Genomic DNA, 14377 nt, shown 5'->3' on the forward strand with positions numbered 1-14377 from the left:
GTTTTGTTGTTTGAACTTTGTTCATGCACGGTTCATTTTGTGCACCAGTAAAAAAAAAACATGGTAACACTTTAGTTTGGGGAACATATTCACCATTAATTAGTTGCTTATTAACATGCAAATTAGTAACATATTGGCTCTTAACTAGTCATTATTAAGTACTTATTAATGCCTTATTCGGTATGGCCTTATTATAATCCTAACCCTCAAACCCTGGCCCTAACCCTAACCAAATAACTCTAAATTAAGTCTTTGTTACTTAGAATATGTTCCCCTAGTGTCCAAATAACTCTAAATTAGGTCTTTGTTACTTAGAATATGTTCCCCTAGTGTCCAAATAACTCTAAATTAAGTCTTTGTTTCTTAGAATATGTTACCCTAGTGTCCAAATAACTCTAAATTAAGTCTTTGTTACTTAGAATATGTTACCCTAGTGTCCAAATAACTCTAAATTAAGTCTTTGTTTCTTAGAATATGTTACCCTAGTGTCCAAATAACTCTAAATTAAGTCTTTGTTACTTAGAATATGTTCCCCTAGTGTCCAAATAACTCTAAATTAAGTCTTTGTTACTTAGAATATGTTACCCTAGTGTCCAAATAACTCTAAATTAAGTCTTTGTTACTTAGAATATGTTACCCTTGTGTCCAAAAAACTCTAAATTAAGTCTCTGTTACTTAGAATATGTTACCCTAGTGTCCAAATAACTCTAAATTAAGTCTTTGTTACTTAGTATATGTTACCCTAGTGTCCAAATAACTCTAAATTAAGTCTTTGTTACTTAGAATGTTCCCCTAGTGTCCAAATAACTCTAAATTAAGTCTTTGTTACTTAGTATATATTACCCTAGTGTCCAAATAACTCTAAATTAAGTCTTTGTTACTTAGAATATGTTACCCTAGTGTCCAAATAACTCTAAATTAAGTCTTTGTTACTTAGAATGTTACCCTAGTGTCCAAATAACTCTAAATTAAGTCTTTGTTACTTAGTATATGTTACCCTAGTGTCCAAATAACTCTAAATTAAGTCTTTGTTACTTAGAATATGTTCCCCTAGTGTCCAAATAACTCTAAATTAAGTCTTTGTTACTTAGTATATGTTACCCTAGTGTCCAAATAACTCTAAATTAAGTCTTTGTTACTTAGAATATGTTCCCCATACTAAAGTGTTACCAAAAACATATAACTTTGTCTTGAATTTGAAAAAAAAAAGTTTTATCTTTCACTAAAGAAGGGTTCGGTGAATGCGTATATGATACTGGTGGGGTTCGGTACCTCCAACAAGGTTAAGAACCACTGGACTAGACGTATAAGATTTCATGGGATTTAGCGATTAGGAGTGACAGATTGTTTGGTAAACGTATAGCATGTTCTATATGTTGTAGTTATTTGAATGACTCTTACCATAATATGTTACGTTAACATACCAGTTGGTTATTTATGCCTCATATAACGTACACTTATTCAGCCTGTTGTTCACTATTCTTTATTTATTTTAAATTGCCTTTCAAATGTCTATTCTTAGTGTTGGGTTTTATCAAATAAATTTCCCCAAAAAATACGACTTATACTCCAGTGCGACTTATATATGTTTTTCCTCTTCTTTATTATGCATTTTCGGACTGTGCGACTTATACTCCGGAGCGACTTATACTCCGAAAAATAGATTGGGGAATGTCATTTTTTAATAGGGGAAAGAGGTAATGTGTGTTGTATTCATGTTAGCTATTAAGCCATTTGACTTCATCAAATCACAATTTTAGCATCATTTCACTTTAAAAACGGTAAGACAAAGCGTGGGGGGTCTTACCGTGGTTGAAGATTTTACGGTATATCGTTACATCCCTACTGCCGGTACACGGACGCTGCATTCAGAGCGGCAATGGCGGATGAGGAGAAGCAAGTAAATATTGTGATGTATTCAGGGACAGCACTACACCGTGGGTATTCACACACTCGCAGTGTACTTATGGAAGTGTACTGGAGCGAGCGCTCCGTTTGAGACACAGCCAGCGCTAACGCTGCTACCAGGCGTGGAGGACAAGACGACAACGAGCGCCATGGACAAAACGGTGTTGCGTAGCGGTGGCAGGCGCACTACCTCGGCGGGGGCCGCGGCTCGTGTTGCGTTTGTGACTCCCTGTCCTTCTGAGGCGATGTGTTACAAAATGAGCTTTACAGGGACCGAGGCGGGCGATCGTTACGATATGACGGTGGCCTCCGTCACGATGGCGGGGTCCTCGATGTCCGCTTTGCTCTGCACCATCCTCAGCTCCAGCTGGGGCGGACTGGGCCTGCGACCGGGACCGGCGAGTTCTGACGGGGGTGGAGGGGAGGGACACGGGGGGTGGTTTTAGAGGAAGGGCCAGGGCGCCACCTACGGGCTACTAAGGAGGCTGGTCCTACCGTGAGCGTACGATATGGTCCTCTGGATGACGTGATGCATCACCGAAAATGTCTTCTCGCACGCCGTCTGGGTGGAGGAAGCAGCGAGAAGTACATCATCATTCAGCACTTCCTCGTTGCACAAAAATACATCGGCATTAGCAATACAACTGTCAACTATCCGCAGAGCAATCACAAAAAAATACATGTCTTTTTCATGTATTGTACCATATGTCCGGGCAAGAAATCTGCATTCAAAGAACTCCGGTTTATTAGTGATTCCCAGAGCCTAAAAAAAAGTCTGCGGGCTATAGAGCGTTTTCTATTGGGGCTCCAGTACTATGGAATGCCCTCCCGGTAACAGTTAGAGATGCTACCTGAGTAGAAGCATTTAAGTCCCATCTTAAAACTCATTTGTATACTCTAGCCTTTAAATAGACCCCACTTTTTAGACCAGTTGATCTGTTGTCTCTTTTCTGCCCCCCTCTCCCTTGTGGAAGGGGGGGCACAGGTCCATGGGTGGCCATGGATGAAGTGCTGGCTGTCCAGAGTCGGGACCCGGGGTGGACCGCTTGCCTGTGCATCGGTTGGGAACATCTCTGCGCTGCTGACCCGTCTCTGCTCGAGATGGTCTCCTGCTGGCCCCACTATGGACTGGACTCTCACTATTATGTTAGATCCATTATGGACTGGACTCTTACTATTATGTTAGATCCACTATGGACTGGACTCTTACTATTATGTTGGATCCACTATGGACTGGACTCTCACTATTATGTTGGATCCACTATGGACTGGACTCTTACTATTATATTAGATCCACCATGGACTGGATTCTCACTATTATGTTAGATCCACTATGGACTGGACTCTCACTATTATGTTAGATCCACTATGGACTGGACTCTCACTATTATGTTAGATCCACTATGGACTGGACTTTCACAATATTATGCTAGACCCACTCGACATCCATTGCATCCGGTCTCCCCTAGAGGGGGGGGGGGGGGGGGGGGACACCCACATCTGCGGTCCTCTCCAAGCCCTTTGAGACACTTGTGATTTAGGGCTATATAAATTTTCCCTCTGCATTTGACCCATTCCCATGTTCACCCCCTGGGAGGTGAGGGGAACAGTGAGCAGTAGTGTGCGCCCCGCTCGGGAATCATTTGGTGATTCAACCCCCAATTCCAACCCTTGATATTGAGTGCCAATCAGGGAGGCAATGGGCCCCCCCAACCTTGCAGTCTCAGGGCGGACACTCTAACCACAAGGCCAATGAGCTGGCAAATTTGAATTGCTAAAGCTTTTCAAATACATCTAAGGAACACAATTTTGTTTGACTACTTTATTAGAAAATTTACAATACACGTCTCTTCGTTCATTCATTTCTTTTGTGTCTCGCCGGTAGCCATTTTTTGCTTGCTCGTATTGAAGAGATGGATGAAGCTGGCTTCGTATGACAACAGGTTTTTAATTGTGATGAGAACGGACTTTTCTGGAAAAATATGCCAAAGCTGACTTACTTTACAACCTCTTCCAAGAACACACACACGCAAGGCCCCTCCCCCTGACAGCATCCCTTCCCCCCTCTGTCTGCTCCTTTCTCTCCTCTCGTAAGCTGCTCCTTTGCCGATATGTTAATGTACTATAAGTGGATTTAACTTTTTAACTGTTTAATAGTAGCAATATGGTTGTTAAAGTTATATATTTTTGTGACTTCTGTGGGCAAAAAACAAGCTCTGACTTACAAACGGCTCCGGAGCCGCACTTTGGACATTCCTGCTATAAATACTCACTTCTAATGGTTAATAATAATTATGAATTAGTGATGATTATTAATCGTGCTCAGTATTAAAGAGTTGTGTTCCTACCTTCAGGTCGTTGGGGTAGTGGTGCGTCCACGCCAGCAGCATGGCAGCAAACAAGTCCCCGGTCCCCACAAAGACGGCGTCCACTTTGGGAACTTCTATCCGAACCCTCTGAGTCGTCCTGCTGCCGTCTGGGCGAACTGGAGCGCAACAGTCGCTTTGATTGGAAAGGCAGGGTGACGGCACGCCACGCAGGTCACATGACACTCACCGTGGCGCTGGCTGCCCAGCGACACCAGGAAGCGGTCTCCCAGCCTGGAGGGCAGGTCGGACGACGTGATGACCACCGTGTCTGGACCCATGGCGTGCAGCAGGTCCATCACCTGCACAAAAACCTTTCGTCAGGAGGAACACATGATGGCAGAAATCAGGCATGTCTCAAATGGAACGCTAGTGTCAGTGCACTTCAGTGAGTACACTGTGTACACTTCAGTGAGTACACTGTGTACACTTTCATAACTAAACTGTGTACACTTAAGTGAGTATACTGTGTACACTTCAGTGAGTATACTAGTACACTTGTGAGTATACTATGTACACTTCAGTGAGTACACTGTGTACACTTCCATAACTAAACTGTGGACACTTCAGTGAGTACACTGTGTACACTTCATTAAGTATACAGTGTACACTTCAATGAGTAAACTGTGTACACTTCAGTGAGTATACTGTGGACACTTCAGTGACTACACTGTGTACACTTCATTAAGTATACTGTGTACACTTCAATGAGTATACCATGTACACTTCAGTGAGTATACTGTGTATACTTCAATGAGTACACGTGTACACTTCAGTGAGTACACGGTGTACACTTCAGTGAGTACACGGTGTACACTTCAGTGAGTACACGGTGTACACTTCAGTGAGTACACGGTGTACACTTCAGTGAGTACACGGTGTACACTTCAGTGAGTACACTGTGTACACATCCATAACTAAACTGTGTACACTTCAGTGAGTATACTGTGTACACTTCAGTGAGTATAATGTGTACACTTCAGTCAGTACACTGTGTACAATTCAGTGAGTATACTGTGTACACTTCAATGAGTACACTATGTACACTTCCATTACTAAACTGTATACACTTCAGTGAGTAAACTGTGTATACTTCAGTGAGTATACTGTGGACACTTCAGTGAGTACACTGTGTACACTTCATTAAGTATACTGTGTACACTTCAATGAGTATACTGTGTACACTTCAGTGAGTATACTGTGTACACTTCAGTGAGTACACGGTGTACACTTCAGTGAGTACACGGTGTACACTTCAGTGAGCACACTGTGTACACTTCCATAACTAAACTGTGTACACTTCAGTGAGTATACTGTGTACACTTCAGTGAGTATACTGTGTACACATTAGTGGGTACACTGTGTACAATTCAGTGAGTAAACTATGTACGCTTCATTGAGTATACTGTGTACATGTCAGTGAGTATACAGTGTACACTTCAATAAATAAACTGTGTACACTTGAGTATATTGTGTACACTTCAATGAGTATACTGTGTACACTTTAGTGAGTACACTGTGTACACTCCAGTGAGTATAATGTGTACACTTCAGTGAGTATACTGGGTACACTCCAATGAGTATACTGTGTACACTTAAATTAGTGTACTGTGTAAACTTCAATAACTATAATGTGCACACTTCAATAACTATGATGTGTACACTACAATAAGTATACCGCGTACACTTCAATGACTATACTGAGTACACTTAAATACGTATACTGTGTACACTTCAGTGAGTATACTGTGTACACTTCAATAACTATAATGTGTACACTTAAATACGTATACTGTGTACACTTCAATGAGTATACTGTGTAAACTTCAATGAGTATACTGTGTACATTTCAATAAGTACACTGTGTACCCTTCAATGTGTACATTGTGTACACTTCAATGAGTACACTGTGTACACTTTAATTAGTATAGTTTGTACACTTTAATTAGTATAGTTTGTACACTTTAATAACTATACTGTGTAAACTTCATTGAGTATACTGTGTAAACTTCAATGAGTATACTGTGTACACTTCAATGAGTACACTGTTCACACTGTGTACTTAGTTCCTGAGAATGTGGATGTTGACAGTGTAGTACTGTCTTGCATTACTCTTATTTCTCATACTGCAGACATTAATGTTCACTTGACATGTTGCTCCTCATGTTAGCCACATTTTTGAGTGCAACATCCTGGTACTGACAGAGTACTGCATTGTAGTGTACTTCTCAAAATGCACTCCAAAGACTAAGTGCACCCATCTAGAGCCAGCTCACCTCGACCGCGTCTTTCTCTGTGCTGATGTTTTTACCCGTCAGCAGCCTGCAAGAAGCCAACAAGAAAAGATCTTAAAGGGACATCCCAAACTTCTTGTTGTGTTCTTCAAAACATCCACGTTCTACAGGCGCTCCTCGGGCTACCACCTTCCATGGTTACCTACGCACCGCCATAACAACGATTTAATGAACCCTTTTCCCTTCGGGACGTATCCCAAGCGTGAGGCAGACTATTCTGACGGCAGTGTGGCAAAAAAAAAGAAAAGTGTGGTCACATGCAGAGGTGATAAAACGCTCAAGGTCGGCGACTCGCAGCTCTTTTCTGCCCCCTTGTGGCAGCTCTCTTTTGGGCTTTATTTTAAGTGTAGGACACAAGGTTGCATAAAAATATCACATCCGAATCGCGATTCTTATTTATCCCATACATACTATACATCACCTTTTGCACTATATTAATTTATATTATGTGTTATCAACTTTGTACTTGTTTTTTATTTTTATTTTTTTATGTCATTGCCTGAAATAAATACATAAAATAAAATAAAAAAAATAAAAAAAATGAAATCCCGATTCTAAATCGACTCATAATTTAAAAAAAAAAATTTAAATATCTGTATATTGCGTTTTCAACGTATTTTGCCTGAAACACAATCCAATCCATTATTTTTTAACAATTCTTTAAATTGATTTTTTTTTCTAATATAAACAATTCTTTATTATTGCTAAAAATAAGAATCAATTTGTAAAATTGCGTTTTCATCTCCTTGCAGCCAGAATGCATCTTGGATGCATGGATATGGCCTAAAAAAAGAAATGTTTTATTTTTAATTGATATTTGAAAATTATGAATTTATTTAGAATTGGGATGAATAATAATCAGGATTCTGGTTGCATGGAAATGGCCTTAGAAGATATTTTAAAAAACGAATTGTTTATTTAAAAAAAAAATATATATATATATATATATATATATATATATATACACACACATGTATATTTTTTGCCAATTTTTTTTAATAATACATTTTTATTAATCGAAATTACTTAATTATTTAGTTAATAATAACTAAATATTTATTTGATTTATTTACTAATCGAACATATATATAATAATAATAATAATAATATATACACACATATATATATATAAATATATGCATATATATTTTTATTATAAATATATATGTATAGGACAAGAGGTAGAAAATGGATGGATGGATGGATGTATAGTAAGGCTGAAACGACGCGTCGACCTAGTCGACGTCATCGGTTACGTAAATACGTCGACGCCGTTTTTATGCGTCGAAGCGTCGCATATTTACGTCACACTGCCGTCATGGCGGAGCGCAAAGCAGATGATGCGAGCGGTGCGAGCGAGGGAAAAAAAGCACGCCAAAAGTCGTCAAAAGTGTGGGAGTATTTCAATAAACGGCCTAATAATGTTGTAGCGGCGAACAGCTGTCTCGTCAGCTGACGCGCGAGCTCGCAACCGTGGCTGTTTAGCAACCAGCCAAACCCCACTTAATAAAATTATATTTTATCTTAGAGCACATCCGCCTCCCTATTCACCTAGGCAACCCCAGGAAATGTATATAATTCGGCATTATTTCGGCCAGTCGGCTTATAAAATCAGAGCCGATCAGTTTACGTTCACGCGCAGGTATAACGCGGCGCGCTCCCGTCTCATCTGCTGGTGCGCGAGCCCGGTAATTAGACCGCTGTGTCAAATCAAGGAGTACAAAAGACGCCAGCGCAGAGTGGAAAAAGGTTTAGTTCATTACAGATAACCAAGAGTTGTGCCAAAAGTATGTAAGATTTAATATTTCTCTTTGTGGGTGTGGCGCACCTGTTGCGCTGGTGAGATTGGGGGGGGGGGGGGGGGGGGGGGTGCATGTAGCGTGCTTAGTCTGGAGGCTGAATACACACAGTGTGTTATGCAACTGTTGTTTAGTGTTGATATTCTTTGCTTAGTTTGATAAATGTTGGAGCAGTTTGCTTCATCAGGAGGGTGAAGTCGCTCAACTTAAAGTGTTGGATTTAAGTGTGTTGGATCATTGGCTGCTGGTGAGGTTTCACTGCTAAATTAATAATATATTTATATTGAATATGGATTTTAAATATGTATCTAAATAGGTGGTTAATTGGTTAGGTATTTATGTATTTGCATATTGGGTTTTCTGTTGCATTTATCTATTGTGTTTCTGGGTTTAATTGTATTTTATATGTATCTTGGTGCATTTATGTTGAGACAATTTATTTAAAATCTGTTTTAACTTAAAGGGAAAAGATGTGTCCATTTTCTTGCACTTGTTTAATGGTTAAGAGTTTGATAGCCTAATTAATAATTGTAAATTATGGGATTGATAATTGATAGATTTTTTTACAGCATGTTAATCTTGTGGTGTTTTGTCCTTAAAGGTTTTTCACCTGCTAAAGGCTACTAAAGGCTACTAAAGACAGCCAATGACAGCTAAAGAAACTAAAGTCTAACACTGCTAAAGACTGCTAAAAAGACTAAAGAAGAAAAAAGAAGCTGTTTCTTCGTTGGAAAAACTGTTGCAAACTAAAGGAAAATAAAAGGAAAACGTAACTACGGTCTGGTCTTTTGAGTGAAATCCAGAAGCCACATTCAGCATTGGTACATCCCTTCAAGTGTGGGATAAGCACAGCGAAAAAAGCAAAACACTTGACAGTTGTTGTATGCACACTGTGTCGAGCGGAAATGGCCTATCATAGCAGCACAACGGCTATGAACGAACATTTGAAAAGAAAACACCCGACAGCGTTCTTGCCATCACCATCAACTAGTCAATCGTCCGCGTGAGTATACGTTGTCATCATTACACAAAAACATGAATGTGTCATTTGTATCTGCGTTGTAAATTCATAGACTAAAACACTGTTTCGCTCTGAGAGGCGCGTTTGGCGTGCCTGTTCAGTGTTTACAAAGACGCGCTCCTCTTTAACGCTAACGTTAATTAGTTGTGCAAATACCTTTTACAACATTAACAGTTACATATACTATGTACAAACGAACAATTAACTTTCACTTTAATCATACTATCATTGTTGTGTTATTAAGCAAAATAAGCAATAATTTTACTTTTGTTGAAATGTTTACACTGTTACAGAATATTTCATTTTGCACTTTTTTGTATTGGATGTTTATCTTTATTTTTGCACATTTTAAAGCAAAATAAGCAATACTTTTACTTTAGAAATGCTTATACTATTGCAGAATATTAAGATTTGCACTGGATGTTTACTTTTATATTTGCACATTAAAAAGCAAATAAGCTACTTTTAATTGTGTTAAATGTTAAAAGATTTAAATGTTTACATTTTAGTGAATTATATTTATATAGCGCTTTTCTCTAGTGACTCAAAACGCTTTACATAGTGAAACCCAATATCTAAGTTACATTTAAACCAGTGTGGGTGGCACTGGGAGCAGGTGGGTAAAGTGTCTTGCCCAAGGACACAACGGCAGTGACTAGGATGGCGGAAGCGGGGATCGAAACTGCAACCCTCAAGTTGCTGACACGGCCACTCTACCAACCGAGCTATACCGCCCATTGTTACAGAATATTTTGTCATGTTGTTGTCAATGTTGACTGAGTGGCCATACTTTTTTTTTTTGTAAATAAAAGTCATGCCTTTTGAAAAAACTGGCCTACATTTATTTTTTCATCTTCATTTTAAATAAAAAAAATAATCGGTAATAGGAAAAATAATCTATAGATTAATCGAAAAAATAATCTATAGATTAACCGATTAATCGAAAAAATAATCTATAGATTAATCGATAGAAAAATAATCGTTAGCTGCAGCCTTAATGTATAGTATACATATATACACACACACATATATATACATATATTTATATATATGAATATATGTATATTATAAATATATATGTATAGTATACATATATACACACACACATATATATACATATATATATTTATATATATACATATATATACACATATATAAAAAAAATTAAACCAATTTTTGGAAATTATTAATTGATTTAAAGTCTGGATGAATAAGAATTGCTATTCGGGTGTGAATCGATTTTTTTGTTCCCCCTTGAGGATTATGTTTAACAGACCCTCTTCAAACCGCTTTCTGACCGTCTCTTCAGGATGCGCCATTTTGTGGGCGGGTCTTATTTATGAGCCTCCACTTTGACTGTGTCTCCTCCCCCGTCAGTCATGTTGTCGTTTTTTTGCGCTTCCTTAGCGAGTCTACTGACAGATATAAGTTCGAACTGTACGCTACTTTGTATTAGAAACGGCAACAGCGGAGGATGCATGTGCATGTACGAGCCAGTCTGCCCCACAACAAGAGGATAGAGGAAAAATAAGGATACATATATACACTATATTGCCAAAAGTATTTGGCCACCTGCCTTTACTCACATATGAACTTGAAGTGCCATCCCATGTATATGTCCAAAATGCATTCAAAGTTCCTTTCACTGGAACTAAGGAGCCAAGCCCAACTCCTGAAAAACAACCCCACGCCATAATTCCTCCTCCACCAATTTCATGCAGTCCGAAATGTAGCGTTCTCCTGGCAACCTCCAAACCCAGACTGGTCCATCAGATTGCCAGATGGAAAAGCGTGATTCATCACTTCAGAGAAGGCGTCTCCACTGCTCTAGAGTCCAGTGGCGACGTGCTTTACACCACTGCATCAATCAATCATCAATCAATGTTTATTTATATAGCCCTAAATCACAAGTGCCTCAAAGGGCTGCACAAGCCACGACGACATCCTCGGTACAGAGCCCACATAAGGGCAAGGAAAAACTCACCCCAGTGGGACGTCGATGTGAATGACTATGAGAAACCTTGGAGAGGACCGCATATGTGGGTAACCACCCCCCCTCTAGGGGAGACCGAATGCAATGGATGTCGAGTGGGTCTGACATAATATTGTGAGAGTCCAGTCCATAGTGGATCTAACATAATAGTGAGAGTCCAGTCCATAGTGGGGTCAGCAGGAAACCATCCCGAGCGGAGACGGGTCAGCAGCGCAGAGATGTTCCCAACCGATGCCACGCTTTGCATTGGACTTTGTAATGTATGGCTTAGATGCAGCTGCATGGCCATGAAGCTCTCTGCGTACTGTACGTGGGCTAATTGGAAGGTCACATGAAGTTTGGAACTCTGTAGCAACTGAAAGTCTTTGCACTACACGCATTAGCATCCGCTGACCCCTCTCTGTCAGTTCACGTGGCCTACCACTTGGTGGCTGAGTTGCTGTTGTTCCCAAACTCTTCACTTTTCTTATAATAAAGTTGACTTTGGAATATTTAGGAGCAAGAAAATTTCACGACTGGTTTTGTTGCACAGGTGGCATCCTATGACAGTTCCATGCTGGAAATTACTGAGAGTGGCCTATTCTTTCACAAATGTTTGTAGAAACAGTCTCCATGCCTAAGTGCTTGATTTTATACACCGGGCCAAGTGATTAGGACACCTGATTCTCTTCATTTGGATGGGTGGCCAAATACTTTTGGCAATATAGTGTATATATATCTATATTTATATATACACATTATAATGTCTTTAACGTGTGCAGTTTTTTTCTACTAAAATATGGACTTTTGTTGAGGCTGGAACCAATTATTCATGTTTACATTGGTTCTTACGGGGGAACTCTGCTTCACTACACAAACTTTTCAGTAGATGGAGGTTCCACTGGATTGTGTAGATTTCATGGGCTCGAAAGCTATGGTTGACAATCAGACAGGAAGTTGAAGACAAAATAAAAGCACACAGCAATGCCAAGTTAGAAAGGGTTGACTCACTCAGCCTCAAACTGGTTGGGAGTGATGATGTCAGCCACAGGAACCACCTTGTTCTTATAGACGGGATAAAGGTTCTGAGGGACGTACTGGAAGGAGAAACACACATGTAATGGGCGCGAGCACACACACACGCACACACACACACACACACACACACACACACACACGTGCATGACTCACCATAGATCCATGGTCACCCAGCACCGGGTCACACACTGAAAGGACAAAGTCTCGGTGAAGTGACATGTGACATGTGACATGTGACTTGTGTTCCAGGTGACAACACTCACCGTACACCAGGTTGGGGTTGGCTCTCTTCAGCTCCTGGACAATGTCCACCACCATCTCCAGGAAAGACGTGTCTCTGGTGTAGCCTGAACACAACACACACACACACATGTACACACCTGTAACACACGCGTTGCACGGCACACAATCTCACCTGTGAGGACATAATCGTACTGGTGCACGTTGTTCAGCTTGATGCCCTCGTAGAGGACGTGCAGCTCGTCGGCTGTCAACACCTGACCCTTCCAGTGCGAATATCCTGTGGGAGGAGCACACCTGTCACATGGCAACACACCCGTCACATGGCAACACACCTGTCACATGGCAACACACCCGTCACATGGCAACACACCCGTCACATGGCAACACATCTGTCACATGGCAACACATCTGTCACATGGCAACACACCTGTCACATGACAACACACCTGTCACATGACAACACATCTGTCACATGGCAACACATCTGTCACATGGCAACACACCTGTCACATGACAACACATCTGTCACATGACAACACACCTGTCACATGGCAACACACCTGTCACATGGCAACACACCCGTCACATGGCAACACACCCGTCACATGGCAACACATCTGTCACATGGCAACACATCTGTCACATGGCAACACACCTGTCACATGACAACACACCTGTCACATGACAACACATCTGTCACATGGCAACACATCTCTCACATGGCAACACACCTGTCACATGACAACACATCTGTCACATGACAACACATCTGTCACATGGCAACACACCTGTCACATGACAACACACCTGTCACATGACAACACATCTGTCACATGGCAACACATCTGTCACATGGCAACACACCTGTCACATGACAACACATCTGTCACATGACAACACACCTGTCACATGGCAACACATCTGTCACATGGCAACACACCTGTCACATGGCAACACACCTGTCACATGACAACACACCTGTCACATGGCAACACACCTGTCACATGACAACACATCTGTCACATGGCAACACACCTGTCACATGGCAACACACCTGTCACATGACAACACATCTGTCACATGGCAACACATCTGTCACATGGCAACACACCTGTCACATGACAACACATCTGTCACATGATAACACACCTGTCACATGGCAACACACCTGTCACATGACAACACATCTGTCACATGGCAACACACCTGTCACATGGCAACACATCTGTCACATGGCATTACACCTGTCACATGGCAACACACCCGTAACATGGCAACATACCTGTCACATGGCAACACACCTGTCACATGGCAACACATCTGTCACATGGCATTACACCTGTCACATGGCAACACACCCGTCACATGGCAACATACCTGTCACATGGCAACACCCCCGCCACATGGCAAAATAACCGTGACATGGCAACACACCTGTCACATGGCATTACACTTGTCACATGGCAACACACCTGTCACATAGCAACACACGCGTCACATGGCAACACACCAGTCACATGGCAACACACCCGTCACATGGCAAAATAACCGTGACATGGCAACACACCTGTCACATGGCATTACACTTGTCACATGGCAACACACCCGTAACATGGCAACATACCTGTCACATGGCAACACACCTGTCACATGGCAACACATCTGTCACATGGCATTACACCTGTCACATGGCAACGCACCCGTCACATGGCAACATACCTGTCACATGGCAACAC

General features: G+C 41.0%; 1 protein-coding gene across 1 annotated transcript in view; it reads right to left on the reverse strand.

The window, feature by feature from the left end:
• Positions 1–1641: 1641 nt before the first annotated feature.
• Positions 1642–14377, reverse strand: part of pdxkb (pyridoxal (pyridoxine, vitamin B6) kinase b) — a 29338-nt gene continuing 16602 nt past the window's right edge. Inside the window, exons 3-11 of the mRNA XM_061973835.1 lie at positions 12814–12918; positions 12662–12745; positions 12552–12586; positions 12372–12457; positions 6551–6596; positions 4465–4576; positions 4257–4393; positions 2404–2470; positions 1642–2313 (exon numbers count right to left, since the gene is read on the reverse strand). Coding sequence (XP_061829819.1) covers positions 2198–2313; positions 2404–2470; positions 4257–4393; positions 4465–4576; positions 6551–6596; positions 12372–12457; positions 12552–12586; positions 12662–12745; positions 12814–12918 — 788 coding nt within the window. The 3' untranslated portion in view covers positions 1642–2197. The remainder of the gene's footprint in view (positions 2314–2403; positions 2471–4256; positions 4394–4464; positions 4577–6550; positions 6597–12371; positions 12458–12551; positions 12587–12661; positions 12746–12813; positions 12919–14377) is intronic.

Source organism: Nerophis lumbriciformis, linkage group LG02 (genome assembly GCF_033978685.3).
Source record: "Nerophis lumbriciformis linkage group LG02, RoL_Nlum_v2.1, whole genome shotgun sequence".
Taxonomy (NCBI): Eukaryota; Metazoa; Chordata; class Actinopteri; order Syngnathiformes; family Syngnathidae; genus Nerophis; species Nerophis lumbriciformis.